Raw genomic sequence first — 16888 nt, 5'->3', positions numbered from 1 at the left:
GTTTTCAGACAATTAACAAAATCCCTTCTCAACTTTATTTCCTATATTGTGGAAAGCATTTTTTCCATTGCTTTAGATTTCATCCTTCCTTTCTATTTGGCTATGTAGATCCATATTGTTTTACTGTATGTGGTGGGTATACTAATTAGCACAGAAAGGATTTGAGGCTGGGAATAGTCTGGATTATAGGAAAGAAAAAAAATAATTGAATACATCCTGGATGTGCTGCTCACAGCCTGGTACTCTGTCTGCTTCTTGTTTTCAAATTCTGGGTGCCTGGTGCCACCTACACAGATTTACTGTTCAAGGAGAATAGGTGTGCATTTGAGTTCATTAAAAACTAGTCCTGAAAAGTTTGTCTTTTAAAAAATCAAATACCAGGTATATATTTATTTAGCCTACATAACTTCACAGGCAGGAAGGCTTTAGAGCATACAACTAAGTTTTAAAATTCCTAGTTCCCAAACAGACAAGGAGAGCTGTCTATTTTCATTAACTTCAAATAAAAGCTTGCATTCAGCCTGCAGCATTTTGTCTTGACCTTATGTGCTGCTATCCAGTTTTGAGCCTTGTGAAATAATAGGAAATGAAGGTGGCTTACATTTTGATGCATAATTGTTCTTCACAACTGTGTTGTGGGTTTTTCTTCTTCTGTAAAGATGAAAGATGTCTAATCGATAGGAGTAGACATGAAGAGGAGGGAACAGAGTAGAACAAAAATGTCACAGGGTGGATACGAATCAGTGGATGAGAGCCCACAGAGAAAAGTGCCCTGCTTGTGCTTTATCTGGGGGCCTGGATGTTGACTTCTATACTTGTGACAGTGCAGTATTTAAGTGCATGACAAAAATCAACTGATGTCTCCATCAAGCTGCAGTTTGGCTTCAAGCCTTGAGGATATTACCATGACACCACCTGCGTTCTAGGTTAGCGATGGGACAGCCCAAAACTGGACATGATTTAAGAAAACCGTCTTATCAAATATGATGATTCACAAAGGGAGAATTCGGTTTCAGAGCTAATTAACTATCAATTATGCATTTACATTAGAGAAGTCTAAAATAGATGACAAGTCCAGTCTATCATTTCATTTTGCCTAGTGATCACAAGATAGCAAAATACCTACATGACTCAAGTTTTCTTTTTTTTAATGTAACTATTTGTCAGGGTGCTTGTCTATAAAGAGCCAGACATCCTAACTTGCTTCAATTTACCAAATATTGTGACATTATTCTTTATTTATAGTGTTCCACATTTATAGTGTTCCAAGTTTCTAGCCACCATCTTAGGATAGGAAAAAAACAAGACAGCATGGCCCCTACCCATAGGAAGCTCCTAGTAGAATGGTAGAGGGACAAAAATTAAGTGCTAAGATAAAGGCAGAAGGGTAAGCCCTATCCCCTACCTTGCTGGTTGAGGGACCCTCTGAATCTTGAAACCTAAGGATCAGGGAAGGCGGTTTGAGGAAATGGGGACTGAAAGCAGCATGTGCATACTCTGCACAAAAGCAAAGGAGTGATGGATATTTAAGAGAGACTTGGTCCACCAATTAGCCTGGTCTCAAACCAGTCTAACATCTGCAAATCTTCTGAGAAGGTATACAGATGGATTCAGAATAATACATTGCAACATCTTCTTTAGGAAATGGAGGAAGGCAATGTAACTATTGAATTTCCTATTACTAAAGAGCTGATACCAACCCACTGTGAGGAGCTCAGGGGCATGGAATTGCCTTCTTTTTCATGATAATGGACACATGTGGATAGATCAGCAGGCAGCTCCTGTAATGAAAAGAGTCTGTGATGCCTATTAACTGCTCCAGATTCCAGGTTTGACTTTGTCACTTGATTAGCTGGGCGATTCACTAAAACTGCCAATTATAAAAGTATATTAAAGTATGTATTTAAATATATATGCATATAAAAGTGTATGCATATGTATGTATATATACATATATATAGTATAGATACACTAAAATGTATTTGAAACATTTTAAACATCAAGGTTAAGACTCTATTCACCTGCAATTTCTCTACTCTCCTCGGCTCATCTCGTTTCAGCTGCGTCATATATGTGAGCCTGGCAGCGGTTACAGAAATGCCCGTAGGAGTGTATGGAGTGACCCTGTTTGGGCCTAGGAGGTTAAAATCCCCATTCTTCCTTAATTATTACTACTCTTCTCAGAACAATGATCTTCGTTATGACTTTAAGAGTTTTCTACAAGTCCAGGGATTCATAGGAAAAGAAAGAAAAATAGCACCTGAGTGATCCTGCTAAAGGCAAGCAAGAGTTAAAGTGGTTACTGATCCCGTGAAGGGATTCCACACGGTCCCAGAAACAAATCTAGTAAAATTTGATTCTTGAAGAAATAGCAATTAAAAAATGGACATAGATGTTAACACTGAGGGAAGTGGCTCAAAAGGTGCATGGGAATTCTCTGTACATTTCTTTGCACCTTCCTGTGAATTTGTAATTTTATTTATATCAAAATAAAAAGCTAACATTTTAAATACACTGAAAATTGGGAGTTAATATTTTGACTAACTAGAAATAATAGTTAAAGACATAACACATGTAAACAGACTATAACGAAGGCATCTACAAATAAAATGCCGTCAGAGTGGTTTTAAAGTTGTTTTGTCTTTTTAGTGTCTGCAGAATCTATACTATTTATAACTTGATTTCCATCATGTTATAAGCACATGACTTCCAAAGTGTTTCCTGAACTATTTGTTGATGGGTTGTTTTAGAGCTGTTGTGGGTGTTTGGGTGTCATTCTTAAGGGGCAAGATGTCATTTGAGACCTGGGATGTGGCCTGTGGGGATATGGCTGGAAAGTAGATAAGGAGAGTAACCCAGCATATAATAGTCATCTGATTATGAACAGCTCCAAACATTTTCCCTTTATCTCAAATATTTAGAGCTTATTAGATGAGAGCAATGTACATATTTTTTTAATATTTGTGAATAAAAAAAGAACAATTATAGCTACCATGTGCTTCACGCTGGGATCAACTAATTTCAGTTCAGGCTGTGCACAGTTTTTATAAATACATCTGTACATACACACATACATACATAGTGTTTGTATATCTGCTTATTCAAATAAATATTAAGATGCCCAAAGAATTCTGGTCTGCTACTGCTTTTATTACATAGCAAATAAAGATGAAACAGGAAAAGGAAAATTTTATAAACATAAGCCTATTTCAAAAATAAAGAGTATAAAAAGTCTCCTCTATATTTCTAAAGAAATTTTTAAAAGACATTTTAGTAAATATCAGCAGAAATTTGAGCATCTCAATTGAACTCATTTTGAGCATTTCCATGAGAGATGAAAATGTGGAAGATGCTAGGAGTCCTCAGCTGGAATATTCCACTTGAGTTAATTTCATGGAGCAACAGTACCTGGAACATGCTGTAAGCTCACTGTGAATGGTTTATTCTTTAAAAAAAAATAAGATATAGTATCCATTTCTATCCCCACTCAATACACATTTGTAAATAGACAGAGGTCATACCCTGTTGATTCAGAGACAGAGATGAGGAGGGAGAAAGATGAGTAGGCTACATGGCACATGAGGACTGAATTCTTAGACTGGAGAAGAAAAGCCTGGGAAAAGGAAGGTCATCTTCTGATATTTGAAGAGTTAAAGCAGGTGAATGGTAGTTTGTACACTTGTTCTGTTTTATTCTGGGTATGCAGGGATGGGAAAAATAACATTCTAAATTAGAGAGACCAAATTTTGCCTAAGTGTAAAGAACTTCAGATTAGCAGAAGCTCCCCAGACTCAGAGCAGAGGTTGGATGCTTGGTCAGGATGTTGTGAGAGGGATGCTTTCATTAGGGGGTTGGTTGTATCTGGAGATCTTTGAAGTCCCTTCCAGGTTTCATTTGAGTGAGGATGACTTATCAGTGATGTACACTCATGTAATGCTGAATCAGTGTCAGGAGTTATTTCATTCATGAACTCATATTTATTGGGTGCCAGCTATATGCTAGGCACTGTTATGTGCAGTGAGACTACAGTGATTAAGCCACCAGGGGCTTCTCTTATAGAGCCTACCTTCTGTAACAGGAAGGAGACTCCTTTCTAGAGGTCAGCAGTCCAGGACTGTATTGTGCAAAGGACCAAGAATATGTCACAAACATATTCTGTGTATTTTTACAAATCAAAACAGACCTTCTTTGCAGAGGATCAGTACTTTTCTGTTTATTTTTTTTTATATTTTACAAAGGCATACCAAGAAGTACCTTTTGATGATTTCATGGAGGAAAATATAGTACTAACTCAATGCTGTTTTCCCAATTAATGACACTTCTCTGTCAGAGGAGAAAAAATTTCTTTGGACACAAAACATTATGCAAATTTGACATTTATATGGATGAAGAAGACAGTAAAAGTTCTTTTAGTTAACAATTAGTCTCAAGTTGGACAGAGCAGAGTTTGAGAACTAGATCTATTTATTGGCTGAGTGATCACTGGCAAGTTACTTAACCTAAATCTCTTTTTTGATCTGTAATATAGGGATAAAAATAGTAACTACCTCATGAGTGATTAGCACTAATAAATATTTGCCGAATGAATGAAGAATGGAGAACATATAATGAAGAACACATTTATTACACCTATCATGGTATCAGGCGCATAATGATTACATAGTGACAGGTGTGGAGATGATGATAGTGATGATAATGGTTGTAAAACAGTGCCAGTTTGGAGATAATATGATCATCTATGCAGAAAACTATGGAATTTGTGAAAATTCCATTACAACTAAAAAGTAAGTTTAACAAGGTTACAAGATATAAGATCAACATGGAAAATTCAATCATATTTTATACACAACTACAAACAATTGAAGTTAAAATAATAATGTTACATATCATGAAAACTATGAAAAACTTAGGGATAAATTTGACAAAAGATATGTAAGATCTGTATACTAGAACTATAAAGCTTTGCTTAGAGATATAAAGAAGACATAAATGGAGAGATTTAAGAATCAATAGACTCAAAATTGTTAAGATGTCAGTTCTGTACAAATGATCTATAGAGTCAATGCAACCCCAGTCAAAGTCACAGTAGATTTTTATAAATTTTACATGGATTTTAAAACCGATTCTACAATTTATATGGAAATATGAAAGATCTGGAATAGCCTAATTTTGAAAAAGAAGATCAAAATAATAAAATGTACACTTCTTTATTTCACTATTTATTATGAAGCTGCATTAACGCAGTATGATATCAGTGTAAAGATAGACAAATAGATCAATGGAACAGAATGGAGATTCTAGAAATAGATTCATACTTATATGATCAATTAATTTTTGACAAAAATACCAAACCAATTCATAGGAAAAAAAAGTCTTTTCAACAAATGAGGCTGGAACAATGGACATCTACATACAAAAAAAGAATTTAGATCTGTATTTTGCACCATATATAAACATTAACTCAAAATTGATCTTAGATATAAATAAATATAAAACATAGGATTATTCTAGAAGAAGGTGTTGGAGAAAATCTTTGTGACTTTAGTTCAGACAAAAATTTCTTAGATATATACCTAAAGCATGCTCTACAAAAAATATTCATAAATTGAATGTTATCAAAATTAAAAATTTTTGTTCTTCAAAAAGTATTGGTAAGAAAATGAAAAGACAAACACAAACTGGAGGAAAATATTTGCAAGTCCCTCATCTGATAAAGAAATTTTATCCACATATACAAAGAACTCTCAAAATTCAGTAATAAGAAAACCCAATTTTAAAAATGGATAAACAATTTGAACCTTTAACCAAGCAAGATATGCAGATGGAAATAAGCGAATTTAAAGCTGGTCAACATCAACGGGAAGATGCAAATTGAAACTATGAGATGGCAGTAATAGACCTATTAGAATGTCTGAAATTAAGACAACTGACCATGCCAAGTATGCCAGAAGTGAGGATGTGGACCAACTAGAATGCTCCACCTTTATTGCTGATGGGAATGTGAAATGGTGGAGACATGGGCCTGCTATATGATACAGCCATTCTATTCCTAGGTAATTACTTAAGAGTATTGAAAGTACTTCCATACAAAATTTGTGTATGGATGTTCTTAGCAGCTTTATTTGTAACATATAAAAACTGAAAACAACCTAAATGACTCTTAGTAATTCAATGGTGGTATATCCACACAATGGAATACAACTTAGAAATAAAAAAGGAATGATGTATTGCTAAATATACAACATGAATGAATCTCAAAATAATTATTCTGAGTGAAAGAAGCCAGACAAAAGGAGTACATCTGTATGATTCTACTTCTATAAAATTGTAAAAAAAAAAAAAACACACAAATTAATCCTTAGTGACAAAAAACTAATCTGATGCTTGGCAGTAGGGAGAATTGGGAACATTTATAATTAGAATTAAAAATGGAAAGGAGGATACTTTTGGAGATAATTGTTATGTTTATTATCTAGATTTTAGTAATGGTTTCATGACTATCAGAACTTACCAAATTATTTATTTGAAATATATATAGTCTATTATATGTCAGTTGTACCTCAATTTAAAAAAAAGTAATAAAGAATTCATGGTAGTTGTCACAAAGCTCAGGACTAATGACTAATTTTAGCAATGCTTGGACAATTTTAGCAATCCTTGGACAATATCAATCCTTTCGCCTAATGGGAATTTGTATTTTTGTTGTCATCATGTAGATCATAATTAGCTGTAAGAGCATAGAAAGAAGTGACTAAATGCTATCACTCGATGTGGGTTGTAGTGATATGGTTAATATGGAGTCTTAGGTGAATTTTATAATGACTATTAACACATTTCGGAGTCATTCTTTTCATTTTGTCCTCAATGAGACTGATGCCTGAACACCGTTCTGCAGTACTCATTCATACTTCTAGTTAATGAGTAAATATAGCCATAGTCATAGTTTATCTTAATGAGAGAGAATTCTCATCTCAAGTAGACATGTCTAATCCTTCATTAAAAAGATAGAGTAAAATTCCACCCATATATTTTAATTTGTATTAGTGGATACCTTTTATTCATTCAAGGACTTCACAAAATCACTTAATGTCTAAAGTCTGAGACATACCATCTTCTAGTCTGACAGGTACAAGAAAAGAGAATTAAGTGACTTCCAGGGATTACAAAGCAATTCTGTGACTGCAAATCTGTGTGCATGTGAGTGTACATGTGTGTGTGGTAGGTGGTCAGGCAAGGTACTAACAAACCAGACTCAGCTTCTTTGATGTTGTTGCTTATTGAGGTATATTCTCTTTTTAGTGGCCTCACTTTCCTGTTCCCCAGTCAGGGCAGATATTTTCACATAGGGGTACAAAGTCACAAAGACCATGAAAGAATGTCACATGACCAGAGAAGAATAAACAAACATCTAACACAGTAGTCTATCCTGAACTTGTCTCAAGGTTGTTTCTTGATTTGGGGTATGGTTACTATTTAGAATGCTTTTGGTGTTGCTTTTGATTCATGTTGATTTAATTTATACTCAGCATCCTCTATGTTGTAAGCATTTTGGCAAACTCTTGGCATATATACATTAATTACATGATCATCACAACACTATAATATGGATAATGAAACTAGGTTTGCTTGGTTTAAACAACCTGACCAGTGTCAAACGAGTAATAAATAATGGAGTCTGAATTTGAAACTAGAGCATTTGAGGCAGACACATCTCAAATGCTGTTCTTCTACAATTAGCCATGAGACCTTGGGCAAGTCAGCTACTCACATTTGAAATTTGATGCCCTTATCTATAAGAGAGAATTATAAAATTTACATTACAGAGACAGTGTATTGCACACCTCATAACACATCTTAGCTGTTTCGTCAATCCTATTTCACTTGCCCCCAACCCTTTCTGGTTCTAGATTCTTTGCCATTCCAGTATATTGGTCTCAACCAGCTGAGACCGAATCCTCCGGGCTGTTGGCTGTGCAGATCTCCTCATTCATGATCTCTCTCCTCAGCAAAAGTGTGAGTCCCTGGAAGACAGAGATCCTCTCTCATTTATCTCTGTCCCCCCAGTATCCACAACAGGGTCCAGCAGATGCTTATGAATTGCATTGACTTTAAGAGGTGCTTCCCGGCACCTTTAGAGCATTTTTTTCAACCGATGTCCCACACTCCAGATCTTGCCCGCCTACTCTTTGTCTTCATTCCAGAGACTTGATCCCTTCTCACTTGACCATTGTCTTACTTGACAGCTCCACTTTTCCTGGGTGTCAGCACAACCCATATCTGTATGGTGTGGCTGGCGGCTGTAACTGCTGCAAGTGTTTCACTTAACTGGCCATGGTTTTGTGATAGACTCGTGCCCTGCACTCATAGATGTTTTCACACCTGGCATGTCTCCTGCTCTCAGAGCCTTCCTTCTCTGGATGTGAATGTCATGTTGACATTCTACCCTGTCTCAACCCAGTTTATAAGACTACCTGTTATTCAGTTAATGGATAACTAGCCTCATATTTATAATCACTGTTATTATTTCTTAATTTTCCTGTTTTCCTTCTCAATCTGTTATCTGGTATATATTCTTCTAAAGCCATATTAGCATTTCTGTTCTGAGTTCCAGGTACCACCCATGAATCTATAGAAACCCATTATGCTTTACATAGTTCCATTGAGAATATTTAAGATTATCCTTTGTTACATGGCGTGATACTGCAGGATTCTTTGGTGGTTAACTTTGGGACTGAAACCTCAGCATCAGTTGAGTTACCTCCTTTGAATAGTTTTGCTGTTCTGATTTTTAGGCAACTGAGTATTCCAGTGAAACTGTTTTTGGACAGATGCCCTCCTCCTGTACTTGGCAGTTTGCTTATGTAGGATCTGTAGGCCAAATCACATGCCTAATACAGTTGAAAGTCTGACAGGAATACCGAAGGTAGAGGATTCAGGCCAGAACTGGAGAACTGTTCCTTTACTCCTTCCATGAAAGTCTTTTAGGGTATAACATGAATTCCATACCTCCCATGAGTATCCTGACTACTTTTAGAGTTTTTATAAGCTGAGCCCCAGAGTTTTCCCATCACAGTGGAAATGCTTTTTGTCCTGTTCCTGTAGTAAGTTTCTGTAGCTTGGTGATTTGGGCGAGGGCTGTAAAAACGTTGAAGAGCACTGTTTTCTCTGGCTTTTCTGGCAGACATCTGATTTCCTGATTGGCACTTGTTTCAACTACGAAATGAGAAAGGTGGGAGCGAACAGATCAGGCATTTGTCTGCTCCTAATTTAAAATGATTGTCTAAGAGTATCTCTTAAAGTGTCTCAGAGTTTGTTTAGGGCCCTCTGTGGAGTTCTTTAGGAGGCTAGAGCTCATTCAGAAAGTATGTTGGTATGACTTCGTCTCTGATTGTTTGGAATAACTGTAACATCTGAAGAAGGCTTACATCTTTGCATGTAAAATATTTTTCATCCTGACAGGCAAAAGAACATTTGAGAGTCCTTTTTCATTTTTGTGAATGAACACATAAAAGAATTTACTATAGGGGAACTTTTTGTTGCATAGGAAATTGATTCAACGTCAGAAAATCAGTTTAATATCAGGAGATATTGACCTGATATTTCTTTCATTTCCTGTGCAACATGGGATGTGTTTTGATCTCTGCCCCACTCTCTTCCCATTGCTTCCTATTTCCTCTTCCGTGTTGTATATGCATGTATTGGGATATATCTATCCCCCGAATTCAAATAAAGTATTTGTGAATGTAGTTATACTTCTCAAGTGGTAGATCTATTTACTATGGTTTTACAGAAAATAATTTTCTTATGTAAAGAGAAATACCTTAATGTAATCCCATATAATAGATTTATTAATTCATATTCCAAGATTGCTTAGCACAGCCCTCCTGAATTTGGATGATTTAGTTAATGTCTTTCAGTTTTGCGGTAGCAGTCATACTCTCTCTGTTTTCTCTTAGGAGTCATCTCTACTGCAGATATTCTTGATCGAGAGACAACGGGGTCATACTGGCTGACAGTATATGCCACAGATCGGGGTGTTGTTCCACTCTATTCCACTATTGAGGTCTATATTGAAATCGAAGATGTGAATGACAATGCCCCGCTGACCTCGGAACCTATTTATTATCCTGCTGTCATGGAAAACTCTCCAAAGGATGTATCTGTCATTCAGATCCAGGCTGAGGATCCAGACTCTAGTTCCAATGAAAAACTGACATACAGGATTACAAGTGGGAATCCTCAGAATTTTTTTGCCATCAATATCAAAACAGGTAAGGGGATGCTCATGTGACTTTTGAAAATTGATAGTCCAGCTTTTTAAATCCATTAGCCTGACATTTGCTTATTCATATTATTTTATTTATCTCCTTATTAATTTTATTGTGTGGCAAAAAACATCCTCCTTTCTGCGGGTAGTTTCTGAGAAGGTTAGCAGTCTACTTGTCTGGTTGGTATGTTTTAATTTCAGCTGATACCACAGTGAAGTGATCTAATAAAAATCAGAGGCTTTCATAGAAAACCTTAGATTTGCTTTACTCATAATAATAAAAAAGTGGTTCCCAGGCTACTCAGAGGGCCAACTGCTGCCTTTCTGTTTCTTTGGAGAGAGTAACCTGACTTGTGCTGGGTTCTGTGCGTAAGCTGGCTTTGTGACACTCCTCCTTCCTGGGACTTTTCCCTTGATTGATCTTAGTCCAGCTTGCAGTAAATGATCTCCTTAAAGCCTTAACTTTTTGTGATTCCTGTACTTACCCATCTCTGAAGTATCAATGTTTAGAACTTTCAGTGTCTCAATCTTTACCTAAAGTATACAAATTTTAATTTTCTAGTCTCTTGCTCAAAATATTCCTAGACATTGTAATGAAAACAACACAATTTGTTGAATAAGAATCGGAAAGGGCAGATGTGGAATTTGATTGAATGTGTGCTGAGAAAGTATATACACTGGAAAAATGCTTTGTAGAGTAAATCTCAGTTCATTGCTTTCTTGTGATTTGCCTCTTTTAGACCTTCAGCAGGAAGTAAAACACCCAGCAAAAGTTATAATGGATAGAGTTTTAATCAATTGAAATTTAGAAGAATGCAAAAAAAAGATACTATTGCTATTTTACCCTAGGCAAGTGAATTGATACTAGTAAAAAGTTAGGGTAGGTTAATACACATTTTTAAATTTTATTTTATTAGTTTCAAGTATACAGTACATAGTTTATAAAACATTGCCCTAATTGCTCTTCCTCTCCTCTGGCTGTCCAATTAACCATTATATTAATACTTACCTTATTCCCTATGATGTATTCTCCTTCCCTGTGACCATCTATCAACTACTAATTTGTACTTCTTTAACCCTTCACTCAGTTTTCCCAGTCCCCCCAACTCCCCTCCCCTCTGGCCGTCACCAGATTATCCTCTATATTTGTGAGTCTGTTTTTGATTAGTTTGTTCTTTTTGTTCTTTAGAGCCCACATATAAGTGAATTCATATGTGGGGTCTGTCTGACTTATTTTACTCAGCTTAATAAACTCTAGGTCCATCCATGTCATTGCAGATGGTAGGATTTCATTTTTTTAGTGGCGAAGTAATATTCCATTGAATATATGAACCATAACTTTTTAATCCAATCGTCTGTTGATAGACATTTAGATCACTCCCATATCTTGTCTATTGTAAATTGTGCTGCCATGAACACAGGGGTGCATAGATCTTTACGAATTATTGTTTAGGGAGGTTAATATTTGTTGGTGTAGACACACTCAGGTTTCTGAACAAACTACTGATTGAGCTGATAGTTATTTCTCCTGCCTATTTTGTTTAAGTAGAAACATACAGCTGACCACAAGCATTTTATAAATGTAAGTTCCCATTAACATAGTTTGAAGAGAATGACAAGGTTTTTCAGAACTACTGATTTTCCCTCATTATGAGTGGGTCACTCATTTTGTTAAGCAGAGCTTAGTATTCTAACAGTGTTAAATCAGGATTTGACTTCCCTTTCATTATATGACAAAGAACGATCATCAGCTATCAGTGTCTGATTGAACTTGAAGGAGAAGTGTCAGAGGTTTGGAGAATTCCCCAACCTTTCAGAGACCTTCCAGAACCAGAGTAAGTAGGGAAAACAGCTCATGCACCTGAAGAATACCTGAGCTGTACTGGGAAATCCCTCCTGATTCACTTTTTTACTATTACAAAGAGCTCCATGTAATGTGATGACAGAAATAAATTCAGATACTTTAGGAAGTTAAGAGCAAGAGCAATGACAAAAAAATAGTTGCAGTAAAGAAGTTGAGGGTACAAATGTCTTTACATTTCACAGCCCCTGTGGAATCTGAGACACCCCAAGCCAGATTCTGCATCTTCCATCTTGATTCCACTGCCACTTGAATCATTAATGATGAGCCCAGCACACTGCGATAAATTAAAAGACACTGCAGAAGGGCAGTTTTAACTATTCTCTTCCACTTACGACTGAAAATAAAGAAAGAATAAATGTCACAGGGAAGAATTTAGGTTGGATGTGAAGAACATGGACTGCACATCATATGTAGTGAAGAGCATTTAGACTCATGTAACTAAAGCTGTGTTTTATACAGCTTTTAAAAATGTGCACATTAATATTCAGAAAATATTTATTATAATTCGGTCTGTCTGTCTTTTCTAATAAGAGTCTTAATCATAGTTATCATTCCTCAGTTCTTGCCATAGATTTTAAAAAACCATTTGTGCCAAGAATGACATTTAATATTAACTTTTAAAATTGCCTAAAATAAATATAGCATATTCTGTAATCCTCAGGCACGTGATAAGAAAACACTGTATTTTGTTTATCCATTTATTTGCTCACCAAGCATATAGTGTGCCTAACAGTTTTCAAGCAAGATTTAATAAATAGAGTTATAAACTTGAGGTACAATCCAAGTTTTTCAGGGACCCAAGGTACATGAAATTAAAATAATTTACAAATATTTATGTTATGACAAAAGAGTGCAATAATTGATTATGGTAAAGGAGTTTCACTCAATATGGGGTTGGCGAGAGTGAGTCAGGAATGCTTCATGGAGGAGGTAACATTTGAGATTTTAAATCCTGAATTTCAAATCCTTGCTTTGCACTTATTAACTGGGTAACAGGAAAGGATAGACTACATCAAACAATCCTGGCCTCATCAGCTTCATTAACTTGGGTAAGTTATTGAACCTCTTCAAACTTCAGTTTTCAGTGAGAAAGGATTATTACAAGGAATATAGGAGTCCTCATGTGAAATGCTTTGCACAGGGCCTGGCACATTGAAGCTCTGTACCACAAAGAGCCCACCCTGACTGCTTTAACTCTGATTACAGGCATGTCATTTAATCTCCTTGGGCCTCAGATTCTTATCTGGAAAATGAGAATGACCTTATTTACTTTATAGGGGCTGCTCATGAAAACTGAATGCCATGATATGTTTGAAGGCTGTTGGTAAACTACAAAGCTCTATAAAAATCATATTATTATTGTGTCTATTTCTGTTGAGATTTGCAGAACCGCAAGCCTGGTAAAATTTTTGTTAAGCTTGTCGCTGTAAGTATGATGCCTATGGAGCAACCTTCAGCCAGCTCAACAAACTCTCTAAAGAGAGACTTTAATTTTTGGCATTACTTCCTGTCTCTCTAAAGTCATTTTCCTGAAATAGTTATGCTAATGTAACATTTTTCAGTAATGAAGCTGGAGATGTACCTACTCAATATATTTAGGAAAGATATGTGCTTTAGATTTTTTTCAACTAAAAATTGGATGTGAGTTCTGTGAAACTGACCTTTCATTCCTTCCTCTGTGGTAGAGCTGAAATTTATAGAGTCTTTTTGTTGTTGTTTTGGCAATGTGCTACATAATAAATAAAGATTAAAATGATTAATGCAAAGTCAAATAATATCAATACTTATGATCCTCAGCTTGCAGCAGATAACAGATGTCCTAGATCCAGAAAGGGAGAGAGATTTCTCTGTTGAACACTCTGTTCTCTACCCAAAGAACTGTTCGTTTTTTTTTTTTTTTATATACCAGACTAAAATCACTTAGAATCAGTAGTCTGTGGACCTTCTTCAGTAATTCCTGTGGCTTAAGAAGAAAAACAAAAGCTGTAATGCTGTGAGGTCCTTTCTGTCCTGTACAGAGAAACTTTGATTAATACCAGGCTGAGCAGTTGAATTCAATCAAATGCAGCCTCCCTGCACAGGCAAGTCTTAGCTAGTCAGTTACTAGAGTCCTACCCATGTGTTCTGAACAGAAGATATCCAACAGGCTGGTGTTCACTTGTCTCTTTGGATAAGCAGGGACTCAAATGCTTCCTTCCAGTGTTTGTAACAAAATCCAAGCTGGTCACTGGTCATCCGGGCTGAATTGGGGAACAAGTGTAGGAAGTTCCTCTAAGGTTTTGGAATGTTTATTTTAGTCATGCGTACAGTGTGGAATCCGCTTAGCACAGTGCTAGTGCTGGCATTCAGTAGAGTACTCATTGAATGTTTGTTGTTGCTATTGTTGCTATCAGTCATCCTGTATTCCTCACAGGAACAAAGTTTGTGTAAGTTGTAAGTATACAACTCCACTGTCTTTCGAGGAAGGCGTACTTGAAAGACAGTAATGTCTTTTATTACTAGTTGATATATAATACCGGAACCTTGCATGCAGTTTTATAAAAGTGCATGGTTCTGTACTGCTGCCATTCTAGACCCCAGGTGTTGGCTAGATGGGTGATATAACAGAAGTATAAGATAGTTTCTGAACTCAGGCAATTTAATCTCATGGGAAAAAATACGAATCACACATATGATGTATTTGGGCAAGAATGTAAGACAGTTTATAAAAAAAATAAATACTCAAACTCTGTGCGTGTAAGCTCTGAACTGGGTAACATGGGGTAGAGGTCACTGCCAGCTGGTGTTAGGGAAGCTGGGGCAAGGACTTCACAGACCTGAAGGGGACTCTATAGAGAAAAAAAGCCAGAAAACTACCCATCCATTGCAACTGGAGCTAGTTTGAGAGGCATTTAATCATTAGAAAAGGAATTTTAAAAGACTCATTAATGTCTGGAGTATTGTAAGATATCAGAAGTAGCAAATATACGCATCTCTTGTTTTTTGGTTTGATGATATCTTCCTTTATATATTTTATAATATATTAAAATATGTATTTTATATCTTCCTTCTGAGAAACCTACTTGAAATAAGGGTAAAACACCCATAACAGAGATCACTTTATTCTTTCAGTTGCCTCTGTTAAACATGAACTCAGGATTACCACATGCTGGGTTAAGAGCCTGTGTCTATGAATGCAATCCTTCTTTACTCCAGATTTTTTGATGGTTAGTTACCCAGGGCTCAGGCTTTCTAAATTCCTTCAGTTGCGAGGTCTCCCTTTGTCTCATGCTCTGGTCACTGGCATCTTTACCTATACCTGAATGGAGATGAAGCTCAGCTTTCTTTTACTTTCTGTGAGCATCTTAGGATAAACCTGACCAAGGTGTACTTTATGTGTCGGTAGACTAGCTGCCTTCCCCATTGGGTGAGTTGAAAGATCCTCTTCCACAGTGTGTCTGCTGCAGGAACACCTCAAATTCTACCCTTAACTATTGATTCCTTTGGGTTTTGATTTTTTTACTTGTTAAAACTGGAGAATAGCTTATGAAACTATTGGCTGTCCTTATTTTTAAATCAACTCTTAAGAACATCAGCTTGCCGGTATATGGTATAAGACATCGTGAGTAAATGTTAACACAACAGGTAACAGAGAAATCTAGATCATACTTCAGTATGATAATAATCACTGTGCAAGCTTGGTAGACTACAGATTCCTGGGGTAGAACCCGATGATTTGCATTTCTAACAAGTTCTCAGGTGATGCTGGGGTCGCTCCCCTAACACCTGGTTAGTAAGGCTCTAGACTTTAGCATCTAAAGAGAAACAAAGGAGGGAGGTCACCTGGTGCTAAGAGATGCACCTGAGGACAAGGTAGCCAGCTTTAAAATTTATCCACTCTTGTCTTATAGTGCTGGAATTTTGAGATTTGACTATGAATTCAGTGTGTCCTCTTTACCCTACCCCCCAATTAACTCTCATATTTTTGCTTCTATTTCCCGTTTTATGAAGTAGAGAAAAATGAAAATCCTGTCTTTTTAATTTTCCATGAGCAAAAATGTCAGATTCCTAAGACTTATGGTTAAAAAAAAAAAAAGATGGCGTTACATAATATTTAGATACACTCATATTATTTCCAAATATATAGAATTAAGCAGAATTTGTTACTAAAATAGAATTCAGACCTACTTTAATGAATAAACAAACACTCGATATAAGTATATCATTATAACACAGTGTTAGCTCATAGGACAGTGGTGCTCAAATAATTTGGTATCTTAAGTAAGTTAAGCCGTAGGTTTATGCACAGCCCTGTTTGGTCATAATCTGCTTAGAAAACCACCTTTTCCTGGAAAACAGAAGGACACCTTACTTCATGTATAAAATCAGAGATTAAAAGAAAACACACAAGGTGAAGGACAAGGGTACAAATGTTGGTGCTTTTTTTTCAGAGTGAACATCGCAGAAACCTCTTGTTACCGTGTCTTATTCCTTATTCCTTCCTAATGGAAACCTAAATTCTCCTGAATGGGTAGAAATGGCCGCTGGTTGATGAGTTGATATTCATAACTACAGGCGCAAAGCAGATAATGTGGTGAATGAGTATGTATGAAACTGTAAATCACCCTTGCTCCTTCTCTCAGCCATGAAAGGAGGCCTTGTCCTATAGAACATTAAATTGTGTTCATTTAATCCAACAAGTCCCCTAGAACAAATCGGGCTCATACAGATTTATCACAGGGGGTTATTTAAATTCAGCAGTGACCTTTGCATCCCTG

The 16888-nt window shown here is 36.3% G+C and overlaps 1 protein-coding gene across 5 annotated transcripts in view; it reads left to right on the top strand.

Annotated features, from left to right (window-relative positions):
- The window catches only part of FAT3 (FAT atypical cadherin 3), a 603178-nt gene that overhangs the window by 255779 nt on the left and 330511 nt on the right, over nucleotides 1–16888 (top strand). For all 5 annotated transcript variants that reach the window (XM_016158663.2, XM_016158661.2, XM_016158662.2 and 2 more), the window contains exon 3: nucleotides 9957–10271. In XM_016158663.2, the coding sequence (XP_016014149.2) occupies nucleotides 9957–10271 (315 nt within the window). The remainder of the gene's footprint in view (nucleotides 1–9956; nucleotides 10272–16888) is intronic.

The sequence above is a fragment of the Rousettus aegyptiacus genome, unplaced genomic scaffold (genome assembly GCF_014176215.1).
Source record: "Rousettus aegyptiacus isolate mRouAeg1 unplaced genomic scaffold, mRouAeg1.p scaffold_m13_p_5, whole genome shotgun sequence".
NCBI lineage: Eukaryota > Metazoa > Chordata > Mammalia > Chiroptera > Pteropodidae > Rousettus > Rousettus aegyptiacus.
Note: the sequence above shows the minus strand (reverse complement) of the source record. Positions and strands in the feature narration are given on the sequence as shown.